The sequence below is a fragment of the Miniopterus natalensis genome, chromosome 17 (genome assembly GCF_054644295.1).
Source record: "Miniopterus natalensis isolate mMinNat1 chromosome 17, mMinNat1.hap1, whole genome shotgun sequence".
Classification (NCBI taxonomy): domain Eukaryota; kingdom Metazoa; phylum Chordata; class Mammalia; order Chiroptera; family Miniopteridae; genus Miniopterus; species Miniopterus natalensis.
Genome location: NC_142097.1, coordinates 12338028 through 12356851, shown reverse-complemented (window position 1 = coordinate 12356851; position 18824 = coordinate 12338028). Strand labels below are relative to the sequence as shown.

Genomic DNA, 18824 nt, shown 5'->3' with positions numbered 1-18824 from the left:
ACTGTGGAAAAGTGCAATGGTGATCTATGATTATAATTCCCATAGCTCATTTCATGTGCTTTTGCCAATTCTATCACGTTTCCAACAGTTCCAAGAAATGTCCCCTTCTGCAAATTGGGAGGCGACCCCAGGGTCTGGCCTCCAGGGCCGGGCCTGCTCAGGAAGCCGCCGAGGCCGTGCAGGGTTGGCTCGCGCCGTCGGGCCGTCGCCCCTTGTCGCCCCTTCTCGCCGAGGCAGGAGAGGGCGCCCCCCGCAGGAAGCACCCCGCAGGCCCGCGCCAGGCGGCCGTGTCCAAGGCCCGAGCCCACCCGCCGGGCGCACACCGGGGCAGCACCACCTTCTTTGGGCGTCGGTGCTAAATCGGCGCCGAGGCAGGACCCCGCGGGTCCCCGGCGGCTCGTCTTCCCAGGGGGGGGCCTGAACCGCGACCCGAGAGCCAGGGGGGCCCTCCTCGCGGGGTGCAGGTGGGAGCCAGCGGCGCCGCGCTCCTCCCGCAGCTGCTCCGCGAGGGGCGGGGAATATGCATATGAACGCGGGCTCCTCCTCACGCTATTGGACAGGCGTCGTGCTTAATATTCACGAAGCTTTGCGAGTCTCCCCGACGGTTCCGACGGCTAGCGAGACAGAGGGGGCGGGCTTGGAGAGGCAAAGCCTCCCCTGATTGGTCGGCTTGGGAAGAACGTTGCCTTCGATTGGCTGGTGTAAGGGTGGTGACGTGAGCTACCTTGGGCGCGGGAGATTTGAATCCCTCCTTTCTGTGTGGACGGGGACCCAGGTAAGCGTTTCCAATCGGCACTCTCGCCACCGCGTGTTTCCTTTAGTTTTACACTTTCCCAGTACTACAACCGTAAAGACCATGTCCCGAGCACTGTGCTGTTGGCCTGGGAGCTCCAGGACGCTCATGTTACTACTCCTGACCCTGACTCTGGGTGCGGCCAACACCCGGGGTTGGACACAGCCACCCTGAGGGGCCGGTCCCGGCACCTCCACCCCCTCCCGCCTCTTACCCCTCCCGGTCGTGTCTCAGGTCTCCTCCCTGCAGCGCCGGCTCTGTGGCTTGGTCCCGGGCCTGCCTGCAGCTGCGAGCACCTCGCGGCGGCGTCCAGCTCAACCCCACTGTACACCCGGGGCGTCCGATCCCGGCGGGAGCCGCGCGGCCCGGGGTAACCCAGCCCGCGGCCGGGCTATGGCCAGTCGGGTCTCCTGATCCCCACCTTGGGCTTTTGGCCGCTCGCTCCTGCGTGGTGTCCCGCGTCTTCGTGATCAGTTGAGATGGCCGAGCTTGTGGCTCTGCCGCTCCCAGGCCACATCCCTGTATCTCCCGCGCTGCGCCGCGCGGGGCGGGGGCGGGAGCGGGGGGGGGGGGGGGCTATACAATTCGCGCCTGCGCAGAGCCTTCCGAGAAGCTGCTTCACGGAGGACCCCGCCCCCTTTGCCCTGGTGACGCGTCACCAGTTGCCGTGGAGACCGCTCTGTTTATCTTTCTCTTTCGCGAGGCAGGAGCTCCCGTTGGGGTTGGTCTGAGCTGGTAGAGTTGTCCTTTGTGGCGCTCAGGTAAGTACATCCCGGCTCCAACCCATCACCCCTTAACTGCTGCTCTCGGCTCTACTCGAAACCTTGTGCCCGTTGGGTTCAGCCCTAATTTAGGTCTAATTTCGATTTCTCCGGGGCTGCTCAGATTCATCCAGGAGCCCTGTGTTAAATCTGAGCGCCATGCTCAGACAAACTTTGGAAAGGCCGTAGGAGGGATGGGCTAGGAAAAAACGGGGAGACTCCGTGTTGTCTGCCTGGGCTGAGTCCCGCGGGGTGCTCAGCCTCGTCAAGATCCGACCAGCTTCCAGCCTTGCATGACTGAAGGGCTAAAGAGATACCCCCCCACCCCCAAGGGCAGGCGCTCAGGTTTTTGGGTTGGGATGCGGGCGGGGCAGATTTTAGGCCAGTCTGAGGAAGGCGGTTCTCACAATCAGAGCTGTGTGCAGATGAGGTGGGGAAATTTTAGTTTTCCTGTTGCTGCCGGCCTCTGCCTGCTGCCTTCTCATGTGTTCTCCTTCCTCTTCTCTCCTCTTCTTTGTCCTGGGAAGTTTTTAGATTCTTTTATCTGCTCACTAGGCTTAATACCTAGTTGCCAGTTTACAGATAGTTACATTTGTTCATTTTTTTTTTTTTAAAGAAAACATGTCTAGGTTCATCTGCTTGTCAGTATCTAGTAAAATTGAACAGTACCCATTCAATGAGTCATAAAATTGCATGAGTGTGTTCAGCAAAAGACACGAGAATCTTCATAGCATTCTCATGATGGGCCCCAAACTGGAAACAACCCAAATACCTATAAACGGTAGAAAAACAGATAAATTTTGGTATATTTGTACAATGGTATACTACACAACAATGAGAATGAACAAACTACAACTGTATGAACAATATGGATGAATCTTACCAACATAATGTTGAGTGAAAGAAGTCAGATACAAAAGAGCATGTACTGCATGATTCTATTTCTGTGAAGTCCAGAAAAAACAAAACGGTTCCCCTGTGGGGGTGGCATGGAGAATAGTGGCTGGAAAGAGGCATGAGGTGCTTATTTCTTGATCTGGGTGCTGGCCACACAGATGTGTTTATTCTGTGTATAGATTGTGATTTATGCACTTTTTGGTATATATGTCACATAATAAAAATTGACATTTAAAAGAGGACACATTGCTTTCAGTTAATCTAAAAGAAGTCTGCCTTCGAGCAAATGGCCAAACTACTACAATCTCCGCCCAAGTTCCTGCCCTCGGAGTGGCAAATTGCTAACAAGAACCAGTACCACAGCGCGGAGGCTGAAAGGTCCCGGTCCGAACGCCTGGTGGCAGAAAGCCAGAGGCTTGTGGATGAAATTGAAAAGTCCACAAGAAAATCTCAAAGTGATGTGAACAAGAAACTAGGTAAGACGGTGTGCTTGTGTACTTGTGAACATGTAGTGATGAAACTGTTTGGGTTTAGCTGTACCGTCATTTGCATTTCGCGCTGTATTATTAGCAATGTATTAGCTTGAAATATTAGGGGGGAGCTCGTGTATTCTCCAGGTTCTATGTTTACATTCACTGGCCCGAGATAAGCATGGTAGCCCAGTCTGATTTTCGGCCATCCATCCTCCACGATTTATTCATTTATGGATTTGACACACATTCATTGAGCATCAAGAGCATCGACGGACTAAGTACTGGGAATATCACACGGTATGATCAGATTATTTCTTCAGGGCTCCTTGCTGGAGAAGGAGAAAGGTGCACACATTAATAATCAGAATGTAACCAGGTAGGTGCAGGGGGACGGAGTACAAAAGTAGTAGGGTTGGGAAGACTTCCTAGAGAAACGTTTGAGCTGATTCTTAAAGGAAGAGCAATTTTCTCTTGCTGATTCCATTCTTTAAAACACTGCTCAAAGGGCAGTGCCCTTAAATAAACAAAACGAATAATCATAAAACGTTCCAAACGCCAAAAGATAATAAACCAGAGGTCGCAAACGCTAGCGTCCATAAGGGTTGGGCGGTAGCATAGGGGCTGAATAAGACCCTCTGAGCTAATTGGAAGTGGAGGGGGTGGGGTGCCCTGGAGAACATGTGCTTCATCTAAGGAGGCAGCTACTACTCAATTTCAACTAGTTTTTTCCCCAAGAAAGATTATGGGCCCTGAGTTGCCAAATTATCTGATCTTAAAAAAAGAAAAAGAAAATCTGGAAAGCTGAAATTTTACCCAGGTCAGGGCACATACCCAGGTTGTGGGTTTGATCCCTGGTCAGGGGGCGTGAGGAGGCAGCCAATTGATGTTTCACTCTCTTCCTTCCTCTCTCTCAAATCAATAAAAGCATATCCTCCGGTGAGGATTACATTTTTTTTTTTTTAAAAAGGGCTTGCCTGGTGTCTGGCATAATAATTGAATAAGCTGATAACAGTGTGAAATTTTAGGACACTAGGAAAACAGAGAAGAAATTTCTAAATGCTTTTCAGGTCACATACAAACAATCTAGAATCAGAATGGCGTTGGAGTTCTCAACAGAAACTTTGGAAACTAGAAGGAAATGAAGCAATGCCATCAAAATTCTAAATGAAAATTATTTATAACCTATACATCTACCCACAGTAAAATATAACCAAATGATGGATGAGGGCAGAATAAAGGCATTTCAGACTTCCAAGGTTTCAAAAATTTTACCTCACATGAATCCATTCCTTAGGAAGTTCCTGAAGGATGTGTTACAGCACATTGAAGAAGGAAACCAAGAAAAAAGAAGAAATGAAATCCAGGAAAGAGGACTCCAACACATGAGAAAGCAAAGGGAATTCCTAAAATGATGGTGAAGCTAAGTCATAGGATGACAGACACACACCCAGCTAGAGATTGGAGCAGGAGGGGAAAGCACTCCTGGAGAGAGGACTCTAGCAAAGAAACAAAATCAATAGGTTACCTGATGGATTTGAATATATTGAGAGGATATTTATAGAGTAGTCCCCCCTTGCCCATGGGGAATACGTTCCTGGACCCCCAGTGGATAGTACCTAACCCTATATATACTATGTTTCCCCCTCATGTGTACATATATACCTTTTCACTGAAAGGGAGCACTTTACAGCTTCTCTTTGACATATCCAAGTTGCCAGCATCACTACTTTTGTGTGTTGGGGCAACTGTTAAGTAAAACAAGGGTAACTTGAACACAAGCACTGTGGTACCATACCAGTCAATCTGATAACCAAGACGGCTACTAAGTGACTAACTGTAGTGTAGTGTATACAGTGTGGATATGCTGGACAAAAGGATCGTTCACATCCCAGGTGGGATAGAGCGAGAAGGTGCGAGATTTCAGAACAGTGCACAATCGAAAACTGATGAATTATTTTTCTGGAATTTTTCATTTATTTACAGGCCTCAGTTGACCACAGGTAACTAAAGCCATAGAAGCAAAACTGCAGATAAGGGGGATTGCTGTAGTTCTGTTAGAAAGTTTGAAGAAAAATTAATAATATATAGAAAGTAAAGCAAAAATACACTTATTAACCCCTCCAAAAACCAAAAACTTGTAGAAGGAAAGAAATTTATCATAGTATGCTATGTGGTTTGGGTGTATATAACATTTACATATTTACAATAATACCAACAAACATTAAATTATTACTTTACAAGGTGGTGATACAATTATAGTGGGAAGATGGAAGGAGCAAGAGTATGCTGTGAAAGTTGTGTAAGAGCAAATAAATTCTTACCTTCCATCACAGGAAATCGGTAGATAGTATTCAAACTGATAATACATAGCAGTGTAAGCAAATGGCAGAAGAAATACTAAAAGTGTCTAGTGGTTGCTTCCAGAAAAGGAGAGTGGGTAAGGATGGGTCAGAGAATTGTAATACTTGTAATACTATTTGACTTTTCAAGCAATATACATTTATATCTTTGATAAAATTAAAAGTTATTAAAAACAGTGGACATTGTAGAATCAGAGTCCATGAGTGTAGAGTGATTTCTGGAATAATCTGATGTTGAACATAAGAAGAAATATTCCCCTCCTCCCCCTCCCTAAGGAGCTCTAAGGGGAAAGGAACATATCTCAGGTAGTGTTGCAATGGTCTTCAAGTTTCTAATCCAAAAGTAGGCTACGTTGGGACAGATGAACTCTGCTGTAACTTCTCTGTGTGCTTCAGAACAGAGGCTTGAGGAAATCAGATTCTGGAAGAAGGAATTAGATGACAAACTTGAGCAGCTTGTGTATGTGACTGAAGATCTTCTCGCGTACCAGACCAGGCTGCGGAAGGCCCTGGAGAGCCTGAAGGAGCCCTTACACATCACTCAGACTTGCCTGGAGTACAGGTAGGGGGAAGCTTCCCCCAGCGAGCCATCTGCTGTGAGAAAGGACATGCTGCGCAGCGGGGGCTGACTGTGCTAGGCGGTGGGTCAGGACGAGACAAATGAGCATGTGTCCTTCCAGAGCCTGAAATTATCTCGGCAGGTCTGTGGCGCTGGGCAGCGGAAGGCGCGCTAGACGGGGCTCATGTTGAAACTCTGCCCCCGACTGACTTAAATATAAGTTAGGACTAGATTTGGCTGTGGGCAATCAGAAAGCCGCAAAATAACACTGAACTGAAATAAGATAAGTTTCTCTCTCACATGTAAGGAGTCTGGAGACAGTTCAGGGCTCCAGGCCTCCTCTATCCTGTTGCTCCGCTGCACAGGGCTTTCACTCCCAGGGTTTCCTGGTGATTCCAGACGGCAGCTGGAGCTCCAGCCATTGCGTCTACATCCCAGCGAGTAGGAATAAATGGCTTTGGCATTCACCATTTCTACTTGCAGCCTGTTGACCAGAGCTTAGTCACATGGCCACACCACTAGAAACTACTTTATTTTGGGCAGGCAGAGCAGATACTACAGTTACCAGAGGACAGAAAGTCTACTCACATACACAGAGTCACACAGAAGCGCTGTGTCCAGAGAGCGCTGTGCAAACATAGCTTTTTATTATAATATCTTTCCTATGAGTCCTGTGAGTAGGATGATTATCTCTGCATGGGCTAGTGGTGATTTCCATTAACCACAGACCTAGATGGCACACCCTAACAGGTCTTGCCACCAGCTTAGTCCCCTCCAATCCAGTGCGTCCTCCACACTGGCTTATGAGTGAACTTTTCTGAATGCAGATTTTTACAGGTCACCCCATGCTTTAAAATTATTTTTAAAATTGCAACCCTATACCCTAGTACCTTCAGGATCAAGTTCAAACTCCTTAGCCTAGCAAACAGGGTTCATCATGATTGGGCCCCAGTGACCTCGCCAGGCCCATACCTCATCCCCAACAGTGGGCTGTGCTTAAGTGTGCTGAGCTACTTGCAGTTTCCCAAACGCACCATGGCTCTGTCCCCACTGTTCCCTCTTCCTGGAAGGTCCTCCCTCAATGAGTTCAGCCAGGACCCCCGCAGCAACGAGGCAGTAACCTCCCCGTCTCTATTTAGAGACTGTTAGTGAAGCAAAGGGAAGATTGCCATTAAGGAGGCCAACACCCAGACAGCTCGAGTCTACACCTAAGGGTGTTTAGAATGTAGAGGTTGCGGAGTTGATTGAGTACGTGCTACTACGTGCCTGGCACTGTGCTTTCTGCATTTATGTCTCATCAGTTACTTGCCACAACCTTAGGGAAGTACTAATTATTATCCCCGTTTCACGGAAGAGAAAACCAAGGCACAGATAAATTATACAACATGCCTGAGGCTACACAGCTGGTGAGTGGTGGAGCCTTCCTCCCAAGCACTATCAGGCAGGGTAGAAAAGAGCAAAATATTAGGCAGTGACTGGTCAGTATTGGGAGTAACAGCACGTGTCATGCCCAGTTCTGTGACCTGGGCTTAACCTCCCTGAAAGTGTTTCCTGGTTCCCTCACCTGTACTTGAAAGGGCTAATTAAGTGAGAACATTCATATGAAAAGCTCAGCACAATGCCTGTCACATAGTAAGTGCTCAGTGGTGGGGTAATATTAATGTTGGTATTTATTATTATTATTATTAAGCACCGTTTTGGATTCAAATCCTTGTCAAAAAATGGAACTAGGATCAAAGAAGGAAACATATGTCTTTGAAATTTTAAGCCAAAAGAAATGTTCCCACTAAGTGGGTAAGACAGAGGAGGCTTCAGAAGTGATGTCCAAATTGAGGGGAAATGTCCACCTGGCACTTTCAGACCAGGTCACCAGCCATCGACCAATTTTCCTTCATTGCCTTTGGATTTTTTTCAAGGAGCAAAGACGACAACTAGCGTACACCCCCGACTGTGCCATCCAGACAGTGGGTGCTGCTCAGACCAGTTGCCAGATAGCTTTGAATATCCAGGTGTTAGCAGATACCGAGTTGCCCTCGGACGCTGGATGATCGGCCCCTTTCCCTGGGCAGGGAGAAGCGAGTTGGCATTGACCTGGTCCACGATGAAGTGGAGCAGGAGCTGATCAAGGAGGCCGAGATCATCCGGGGCGTGATGGCCCTGCTGACCCGCAGCCTGGAGGAGACCACCGAGCAGATCAGGTACGGCCGCTCGGGCCACCCCGCGCTTCCACTGGGCGAATCTGGAAGAGACAGCACCCGCCAGGGGGCTCCAGGCACAGGAAGGATGGGGTTTGATGCCCCCAGGAGCACTTTCCATGACCTGAGGCGGCTTGAGAACACTCAGAGCGAGGCTTGGACACCTCTCATCCCTGACGGCCACCCTCTGGTGGTGGGTGGGGATGGGGCCGGATTTTAGCCCTGATTATAAACTGGGGGACACTGGAGCTGTTTTTTTCTAGGGCTGACCTCTGACAGTATGCAGAGTGGTGACACCAGAAAATGTCACAGCTGGAGGGAGGCTTGGTTACATTAATTTGTCACCAAGCATCTAATGTATATGGGGCTTGGGGGTGCGGCTGGGCGATGGAAGGTGGGCAGGAAGGGCCACCATCCTGTGCTAGACCCAGCTGTAGCTTCATCCTCCGGGGCCTCCCAGGACACTGTAGGCGCCACCTGGGCCTTCCAGAGGGAGGAACTTTTACCTTCTCCCTTCAGGCTGAACCGTTCTGCAAAGTACAATCTCGAAAAGGATTTGAAAGACAAGTTTGTGGCCCTGACCATTGACGATATCTGCTTCTCACTCAACAACAACTCGCCAAACATCAGATATTCCGAGAACGTCGTGAGGGTTGAACCAAAGTGAGTGGGGCCCTGCCTGCTGGCCTGGCCGCGCCGTCTCCTTCCCTGCTGGGCAGTGTCCTGGTGCTTCTCGGACAGGCCGACAGCAAGGAGGCTGTCACCCCGACAGCAGGCTGGGCGCCAGGGAGGGGCGGACCTGGGCAGAGCCGGGTGCCGAACGCTGAGCACCCCGAGAACAGGGCCGGAGGTTCCCTGCTCTTCCATGTTAGGCCACCCTTTAAGAAAGTCTGCTATAAAATCTCTAAACATTTAAAATGTATTCTTTTACCGATTCGTGTGTTTAACGAGTAAAAGAATCTAAAAATGTATAAAGAGCAAGTTAATAATTTTCCTCCATCCCGTGACTTTGTTACTGCAGAGATACCACTGTTCTCTGTATGTTCACACAAATACGTATACACTCACACACACAAGTTTTGTTTTGTATGCAAGAATGGGTTAACACTATGTGCCTTTTCTGTAACATCTAACACGTTTTTCGGTGAACATTGTATTACACACCTAACTCATAATTTTTAAACCTTCTTTTTGAGGTAAAACATATATATAGAAAAGTACACAAATAATAATAAACACAGTTTAATGAATTATTATTGGGTTATCTTTTGCTATATAACAAGTTACCCCAAAACTTAGCAGCTTAAAATGATAAATGTAATATCTCACAGCCCAGCACTGCTTAGTTGGTGCCTCTGACTCCCGTCTCGTGAGGCTGTGGTCAGGTGTCTGCTGGGCTGGGGTCTTATATGAAGTCGTGACTAATTGGGGGTGGGGACCCACTTCTAGGCTGTCTGGTGTGGTTATGGCCGGCGCTGCCTCAAGAGCCTCCCCCACCTGGCTCTGCCAGGACACGGTGGCTGGCTTCCCCCACAGTGAGTGATCCAAGAGAAGGCCAGGGAGACAGTGCACCCAAGACAAAAGCCACAGTCTCCTTTTAACCTAATCCCAGAAATGTGGGGGTCATTGGGGGTCATTTCAGAGGCTACTGCTAATCACAGTGAACAACCCCTATGAGACTACCAACCAGGTCAAGAAATGAAACATTACCACCAACCAGAAGCCCCCATCCTGTCCCTCTCAATCAATACCCCCCTCTTTCCTCCCGAAAGGTGACCACATTCCTGACTTCCAATAGGTTTGTCTGCTTTTATGATTATTAAATAGCATCATATACTATCTATTTTTTGTGTCAGTTTTCTTCCAATCAACATTATTTTGAGATTCGTCAGTGTTGTATCTAAAGCAGTTCCTTATCAAACTAGCAATTTATTTATATTAGTATGGACTCATAGAAACTATTTTGTTTAGTCTGTTATAATCTGTTACTATTAATATGTATTTTGATGCCAAATTGTCTCTACCTGTGTGCTCTTGACCAAGTTACTCCCTCATGAGCCTCAGTTTTCCTCATCTGTAAAATGGGGGTTATGAAAGTGAGCTCACGAGGCCATCATGAGGATTAAATGAGATAATATCTGTGAAATGCCAGCCCAATGCTTGGCACAGAGTAGGTAGTTTTTCCCAAAGTGACAGCTGTTGCCACTGACAGATCAGTGTTCACTCTGCCTGGAGATGAAGAAACATTCTAGGTGCTCCTGGTGGTAAAGGTAAGGTTAGCTTCCCAGGGATTTCCAGACACTTGTCCCCTCCTCTCACCCCCTTCCCAGAGCAAATCCTCTACGAATGAATGCACCGGTTCTGTTTCAGCTCTGTGAGTCTGGAAGACTGGTTGGACTTCTCCAACACCAACGTGGAGAAGGCCGACAAGCAGAGGAACAACTCCCTGATGCTGAAGGCCCTGGTGGACCGAGTCCTGTCCCAGACGGCCAGTGACCTGCGCAAGCAATGTGACGTGGTGGACACGGCATTCAAGAATGGGCTGAAGGAGACCAAGGATGCCAGGGATAAGCTGGCTGTTCATTTGGCCAAGGTGAGCTCCCTGCAGGGAACCTGGAAGAGCACCTGAGGTTTCACCATGGAAACCTGGAATGTCCTCTGGGCCAGGCTGCTGCCTTCTGTGCTGTGATCTGGGTTAACTAAGGAGTAAGGGTCACCCACCACTCTCCATCGCAGCAGCAGGGTTTGGGTTTGGCGGGACTGGAGTGGGACTTGGCCCTACTCTGGGCCTCCTTTATCACTCATTGTCACAAAGAACAGGCTACCTCCTCATGCTGGGCCTCATTGTCTCCTTATGTGAAATATGAAGATGGACTAGGTGGTCCCAGACATCGATTATGACTCTGAAGTTCCATGAGTCGAATGCAATCAATTTCTCCAAACCCAGCTGCAACTTTGGGATTCTGGCTGGTCGTCCTCTCAGCTATCCAGTGGTGTGTTGGTAAACCGAGTGTCAGAAAAATAAATGTCCCTGATTTGTAGAAGTTGCAGGTTTCCATGGTGTAAATACTTTCATCATGGTTGACTTCAGGCTACCCATTTAACAATGGTCTGGCCCAGTTCCTGAATACTTAACCATCAGAGCCCACATGAGCCCTCTCCAGAATACCTCCCTTACTGCAAGGACCCCTGGGTCCCACAGGCTAAACTCAGGGACACTGAGAAGTGAGTTGAGTGGAACAGGTGCTGGATTTGGATATGTGGGCCCAGACCCAGTGCAGTGACGGGCCAGCCGAGGGACTCATGCAGATCCCTCAAGCACTCAAAGCCTTGTGCCTCACCTGTAACATGGTGATGGTAACCCAGCTTTTTTTCTGATGGCGAAAGTGAGACGTAGGGAGCAGAAGGGACCCCGGGTGGCGAGGTGCATTGCTGGCAGCCTGGAACTAGAGGCCAGGCCTGCTCAACTCCCAAAGCCTTGTCCTCCAGCTGTGTTCATACCTTGCTCTCTTGGAACCCAGAGCTTGGTTGTCAGACAGGATTTATTTATGTGACGAGCAGGACGAGCCAGAGTGTAATCTAAAGGTTATAATGTGGTTGTATTTCCTACCAAAATCTATTGCAAATGTTCCTCTGTGAATGCTGGTCTGTAATGAGGTTTTATATATTTCATCATTGAAAATGTCTTTTCATCCAAATAGGTACTGCCAAGTACTGATAACAGTCTGTGAGCACATGATTTTAATTGAACGCACTCCTCGCTTGGAAGGCCTTTATAGAATTCTGTTTAGATTCTCTCCTAATACTGGCCTGTTAGCATGTCATTACATTTCAGATTAATCACTTGCCGTTGAAGGGTAGGTAGAAGCTCCTCAACTGCACAATGAAGTGGATTTTGAAATATGGAAATTTCCTTTGCGCTTGCTTTGAGGCGCCCCCCCCCCCCCCCCCGCCTCCAAAACCCCACGGCTGGAACTTGGAAAATGTATCTGCTGCACATCTGTGCAGGACTGGAGGTCCTGCTTCTTGTTCTGACATTTGACAGCACAGGAAGTGTATAAAGCAGCTTGGCATGACTTGTGATTCAAACCACGTTAGTTGTTGAAACGACTTTACTGCAGCGTAACGTTTGCATGCAAGTGCTCTCTTGCCTTGTGATTTTAGGTGGGATTCATTAAGATATATTATTAAGACTGCAGCAAAAATTAATGTGCAAAGCTATTCAGTGTTTTATTTATTTAGTTAGTTAATCCTCACTCGAGGACATTTTTTTCATTGATTCCAGAGAGAGGAGGGGAGAGGGCCAGAAACATCAATCAGTTGCCTCACGCACGCACGCAGCCCAGGGATCTTACCCACAACCTGGAGATGTGCCCTGACCGGGAATCGAGCCTGAGACCCTTTGGTGCCCTGGACGACGCTCTAACCACTGAGCCACACCGGCCAGGGCGATATTCAGTGTTTTATAGCAGTAGTTGGGGGAGGAGTGGTTCTTGTACAGAAAAATTTCAGCCTTGGCCCTGAGCTAAAAATAAATCACAAGAAAATGTTAGCATTGATGAACCATTGAATTGCTAAGGAGCAGGGCGAGTCAGGCTGCATCTTCTATTTCTCACAAAAATTCACAGAGCCCGTGATGGGAGCTAATGAAATGCAGTGTTGACGATACCGGTTCAATGACACATGATGGCTTCAAATATTTTCCGTGAGGCACTTTCTGGTGAACAGCACGAGGAATGACAGAGGCTCTGAACAGCTCACATTTCCTCAGCTCCTATCAGTGGGTTCAGCTAACCTGTGCCTGCTCCACACGCGTATGTGCCATCACCAGCCGGGACACCTAGCGGATCCCACCTCGGGCTGTATGGCACTAGTGTTTTCCCAACCTGTTGAAGATGTCCTTGCCTGTAGGCATGTCATGCGACCATTCGTGGGGGCTGGTTCCTTCGTCACTTCGAGCTCAGCACCGATTCCTTGAGGAATCAGTTGAGCGGCATCAGACCACCTGGCAGCCCCCGAGGAGCAAAGGAGAACCAGCCGGAATCATGCGCCTGGCTTCTCTCTGGCTACTGATGTTGTTCCCAGGGTCCTGAGCTCTTCAGGCAGCAGTTTTTGCAGACAGACTGGAATCTGAGCCATGTTTGTTCCCCGGGCGCCCTTGCTCAGCGGCTGCAGTCCTACTTGGTTTAATTAACTCGCTGTGGGCCAGCGCCTTTCCCTGCGCGGCCAACAAATGAGACGCTTGGCACCTCACTTTGACTTGTTTTCATTCTTGTGAGGAAACCCTGCATTGATGAGATATTCTGTTTTAAATGCCCAATTTTTCCGATAGTTGCTTTCCTGGGAGTTGAGACTCTCATGATGCTACGCAGTGTGGTAATGACACATGTCATACCCTCCCAGGACAGCTACAGCGTCGTTGCGTGATAAACACAGTGTCCTGCTATCTCCTTAACAAGATCTACACCTCACTATGCCTGCAAAGTGCAACTCATGAAGCCCACTTTTCTTGTTTTAACACCAGGGTATGTACTGGTGGTAAGAAAGAAAATAAGCTGTTACTGGGTGGTGATCCACGTGGCCCTCGGGAAGCTGTCCAGTTACAACCATGTCATCTGGATGGCAGCACAAAGTGCTGAGAGTGTAACATACACAGTCTGTGGCAATTTCTTTTTTAATTTTTATTTAATTTTTATTTTTTAAAATATATCTTTATTGATTTCAGAGAGAGGAAGGGAGAAAGAGAGAGAGAGAGAGAAACATCAATGATGAGAGTCATTGATCAGCTGCTCCTGCACGCCCCCTGCTGGAGATCGAGCCCACAACCCGGGCCTGTGCCCTGACCGGGAATCCAACCGGGATCTCCTGGACCCTAGGTGGATGGTCAACCACTGAGCCATGCCGGCTGGGCTATTGCAACTTCTTAACCCTGGTGTTGTAATTTAAAAGCAGCCATAAACAGATGAATGAGCATGGCTGTGTTCCAATAAAACTTTACTATGGACACCAATATTTGAATTTTATGTAATTTTCAAATGACAGGAAATATAATTTTTCTTTTGATTTTGTCCACTATTTAGAAATGTAAAAACCTTTTTAAAAACAATATGTTTTTATTGATTTCAGAGAGAGAAAGGGAGAGGGAGAGAAAGACACAGAAACATCAATGATGAGAGAGTCATTGATCGGCTGCCTCCTGCACGCCCCACACTGGGGGTCAAGCCCAGGATAGGGCATGTACCCTGACCGGGAATCGAACCGACAACTGAGCCATGCCTTCCACGCTGCAAAAACCTTTTTAAAATAAAGAGAATAAAAAGACAAGCCACAGATAAAGTACTGTTATCCAAAATACACGAAAAACTCTTAAAACTCAACAGTAAGAAAACAAACAGCCCAGTGAAAAAACAGGCAAAAGATCTAACAGACACTTCACCAAAGAAGATATGCAGGTGGTAATGAAACATAGGAAAAGATGCTCAACACCCTCTGCCATTAGGGATACCGCTGCACACCTATGGGACATCCAGAACGTGGACAGTGCCAGACACTGGCGAGGATGCGGCGCAATAGGATCTCATTCTTCGTTGGTGGGAATACAGAATTGAACAGCCATTTTGGAAGACAGCTTGGCAGTTTCTTACAAAACTAAACATATGCATATGATTCAGCAAACTCCTTGGTATTTACCCAAATGTGTTGAAAACTTATGTCCACACAAAAATCTGCCTATGAATGTTTAGCAGCTTTATTCATAATTGCCAAAGCTCGGGAGCAACCAGATGTCCTTGGATAGATGGATAGATAAACAAACTGTGCTACATCCATACAATGGAATATTATTCAGTGCTAAAAAGAAATGAGCTATCAAGCCACCAAAGGACATGGAGAAGCCTTACATGCGTATCAGTAAATGGAAGAAGCCTATGTGAGATTCAGACTGTATGAATCATACCGTATGGTTCCAACTACATGACAGCTGGAAACAGTAAAAAGGCCACTGGTTGTCAGGGCTTCAGATGGGGGCTGGGGAGGAGGGGTGAAAAAGTGGTGCACAGGGTTTTTAGGGCAATGAAACCTATTCTGTATGATACGGTAGGGTGGATACTAATCATACATTTGTCAAAATCCATAGAATGTACAACACAAAGGTTGAATCCTAATGTAAACTGTGCACTTTAGTTAATAGTGATGTATACAGTATTGGTTGATCAGTTGTAACAAATGCACCACATTAATGGAAGATGGTCATCACAGGGGAATCTGTGTGGTTGGGGAGAGAGGGTAAATGGGAATGCTCTACTTTCTCCTCAGTTTTGCTGTGAATCTAAAAGTGCTCTAAAAACTAAAGTCCATTGCCTTGGTTGGTGGGCTCAGCTGCTTGGAGCATCGCCCCGTACACCAAAAGGTTGCAGATTCAATTCCCAGACAGGGCGCATACCTAGGTTTTGGATTCGATCCCCAATCAGGGTGCATATGGGAAGCAACCAATTGATGTTTCTCTCTCTCTCCTTCTCTCTCTCTCCCCCTTCCTCTTTCTAAAAATCAATAAAAAAAAAAAAAAATCCTTGAGTGAAGATTAAAAAAAAAACAGCTAAAGTGCATTCATTTAAAAAACTCTTGTTTCAGTCTGTAAAGAAACAGTCCGTACCAAACAGTCTGTGCAAAACTGGACTGGACTTGGCCCATAGACCACAGTAGGCTGATTCCTGACCTAACCCATAGTATTAGTAGTTTTGTTTTAAGTCATCTTTGCATTTAGATTATTTTAAGTATTTGTAAAATTTAAGAGAATTTGCCGGTTTTTAAAAAAATTATAGGAAAATTTGTAAATAACTTAGCCTTATGATTTTAGTTGAAATTTTAAGTTTAAAGACAGTGTTAAGATATTTGAGAATTTAAGATTAATCATTTTTACTAGTTTATTAGATTGAAGAGGTCTTTTAAGAACTTCAGAAAGCTTTGTTTGTTAAGACAACTCAAGTAATTTTAAAAAGTTTTATATCAAATTTATAAATACTTTATGTTATATATCAAATTTATAAATGCTGCTTCAAATAAGTGTTCAAGAATTTTAGCTAAGCTTGAAGTGGGAGCAACAATTGATCAAAATCAATTTAAAGTGATCGTTAACATTTGCTAAATATAAAAATAGTATAATATCTGTGAATGGAACTTAAGAAAAACTTAAGAAATGTTAATAATAGGCTTTAGAAAGCCAAATGCAATCTGTGGACCTCATTTGTATTCTAATTTGAATAAACCAACTTTTACAAAAAAAAAAAGGGACAGTCAGGGAAATTGGAATGTGTGTGAGAGAGACAAAGGTATTGTAGTTATGTTAAAAGACAATGAAAGTGTCTGTATATCTCAGAAATACATACTTGAGTATTTAAGACTGAAATGATATACTATCTGGGATTTGCTTTAAAATAAGCTGATGGGCAGGGGTGGAGAGAGGGGGTTACTGATGAAACAAGATTGGCCATGTAGTGATCACTGCTCAAACTGGTGATGGATACCTGAGATTTATTATACCAGCTACTTTTGTGTATGTTTAGACATTTCTGTGATGTAAAGGTATTTGTTCTTTTTTTTAAAGCTTAAGGAAGAAACAGAAATTTAAACTGTTGAATATTAATCTAAAAACCCAAATAACTTCTAAGTAACCTTTTCTGTGCCCAAAGCCACCTTCAAAGGAACCAAAAAAACTTGAATTGAACTGCTCACACGCTTCCTTCAGGCGCCTAGGGAGCGGAGTGAGTGCCCGTGGGTGGACTGATAAGGAAATAGGCAGCTTTCTGCTCATGATCCCAGGTACTTAGTGCCCGGGTAAATGGGCAGCCTCCAGCCTTTGCTGAGGGCGCTCTCCAGGGAATTCACATTATTTGGGAAGGAGATGAGGAAACAATGGCTGGGGGAGTTACCTTGCCCACCAGCAGTCACTGCTGTAGGGAAGGGACATCAGACTCATTCTGGGGTCCTGCTTGGGTAGAAATCTGAGGGCCCCTCTTCCCAGCTTACATGATCCCAAGAGACCTCCCAAGAGTGTCTGCTGTTGAGTTTTGAGGAGCACCATCCGGCCTCACCTACTCGAATCCTTTTTTGTAAGGTCATGGAGGAGATTGCTTCCCAGGAGAAAAATATTACCGCTCTTGAAAAAGCCATCCTTGACCAAGAAGGGCCTGCCAAGGTGGCTCACACACGCCTGGAGACCAGGACATGTCGGCCTAACGTGGAGCTGTGTCGGGATGTGGCCCAGTACAGGCTGATGAAGGAGGTTCACGAGATCACCCACAACGTGGCAAGGTGGGCCGGCAGCTGGGAGGTGGAGGGCGCCGGGGCTCCGTGTAAACCCCGATTGTGAACGGGGCCGGGCAAGGCCAGCGCAGGGGAAGCCGGCCTAGTATGAGCACTTCTGTGTCATAGTGTCTGAGGGGTTCCTTGTTGACTCCAGCCAGTTGTGGCCATGCAGGAAATGGGTACCTGCATGTGTTTGAATTTTTCCAAAGTCCAAGTCCAGATGTTTAGGTACAATGTACAGTTTTAAACATTGGCAATTCATGGAGTTGTCCATCTTGTGAACCTGGCCCGTGGCCACCAATCTGAAATCTCCATCTTAAGGAGGAGACAGGGAGAAAGACATGGGTTTGGCTTCTGCACTGAACACACAAATACCACCCCCATGCACGAAAGAGCGATGCGGAGTGACAAACGATTCCCCTGATGTTCTGTCTCTTCTAGATTAAAGGAAACATTAGCCCAAGCTCAGATGGAGCTGAAAGGGCTGAATCGCAGACAGCTCGCCCTGCAGGAGGAGATCCAGGTCAAAGAGAACACCATCTACATCGACGAGGTGCTGTGCACGCACATGAGGAAGTCCATCCCTCTGCGGGACGGCGATGACCACGGCGAGTGGGCCGGAGGCCTCCGCCCCGACGCTGTCTGCTAAAACGGGGGCCGTTGGGGTGCTCATTAAACCTCTCATAGCACAGTAGTACCGACTCTCATTTCAGCAGGCGGCACCCCAGGCAGCCCCGCACGGCCTCTAGGCCAGGATGCCAGCCTGCTCGGAGCTGAGATTTGGGTGCAAAGGTCCATGCTGCTGGGGCTGCTGGGGCTGCTGGGGTGGTGGTGGTTTAGCAGTTAACTTCCATGTATTAGCACAGGCCCTTCTGATATCACAGGACTAGGGGCCCAGGGCAAGGGGTCCAAGACATTTTAGTTCAAATTCAGTTTGATTCAGTAGTTGGGCTGGATCAGACCATACCCATCTTCCTCCTGAGGGGATGCAAACATTTCTCTTGGCTCACGATTCCTTTTCCCGCCCGGCCGGGCGTGGCTCAGCGGTTGAGCGTCGACCTAGGATCCAGGCGATCGGGGTTCGATTCCTGGTCAGGGTACATGCCCGGTTGTGGGCTCGATCAATGACACTCTCATCATTGATGTTTCTATCTCTCTCCCTCTCCTTTCCTCTCTCTGAAATCAATAAAGAAAAAAAAGATTCCTTTTCCCCCGAGAACAATGTGACTACTGACTTAGACCCTGGCTGGTCCACAGGAAGCCTATGAAAGTCTTACAGAGCATAGAGGGAGAAGTGGCTCTGGGTCAGGGGTCCTCTTAAGCCTCCCCCAACCCCTGTTGGTGGCTCTCTGGGTCCCTTTCTTCTGGCTGAAATGAAGAGGACAGGACAGGGCAAAGGGCCCTCCAGCTTGTAAAGGGTCAGTCTAGTCGTGGGGCTTGAGGAGCTGGTGGGCCAGGTTGCTGAGGTCTGGGGTCATGTGAG

The 18824-nt window shown here is 47.4% G+C and overlaps 1 protein-coding gene across 2 annotated transcripts; it reads left to right on the top strand.

Moving 5' to 3' along the window:
* Window positions 1–1487: 1487 nt before the first annotated feature.
* TEKT1 (tektin 1) lies at window positions 1488–18824 on the top strand. 2 transcript variants are annotated; one of them, XM_016200960.2, is made up of 8 exons: window positions 1488–1554; window positions 2708–2927; window positions 5681–5846; window positions 7913–8041; window positions 8558–8701; window positions 10409–10631; window positions 17151–17347; window positions 17783–18824. In XM_016200960.2, exons 2-8 carry the CDS (start codon window positions 2738–2740, stop codon window positions 17988–17990), a joined length of 1257 nt encoding a protein of 418 aa, XP_016056446.1. In that variant the 5' UTR covers window positions 1488–1554; window positions 2708–2737; the 3' UTR covers window positions 17991–18824. The 2 variants fall into 2 exon arrangements, with proteins under 2 accessions (XP_016056446.1, XP_016056447.1); XM_016200961.2 differs by lacking the exon at window positions 8558–8701.

Excerpts from the sequence above, each read along its gene's own strand:
- TEKT1 (XM_016200960.2), top strand. The coding sequence starts at position 2,738 with ATGGCCAAACTACTACAATCTCCGCCCAAGTTCCTGCCCTCGGAGTGG. Across the intron at positions 2,928-5,680 it reads TGATGTGAACAAGAAACTAG|AACAGAGGCTTGAGGAAATC; the intron begins GTAAGACGGTGT and ends TGTGTGCTTCAG. Across the intron at positions 10,632-17,150 it reads TGGCTGTTCATTTGGCCAAG|GTCATGGAGGAGATTGCTTC; the intron begins GTGAGCTCCCTG and ends CTTTTTTGTAAG.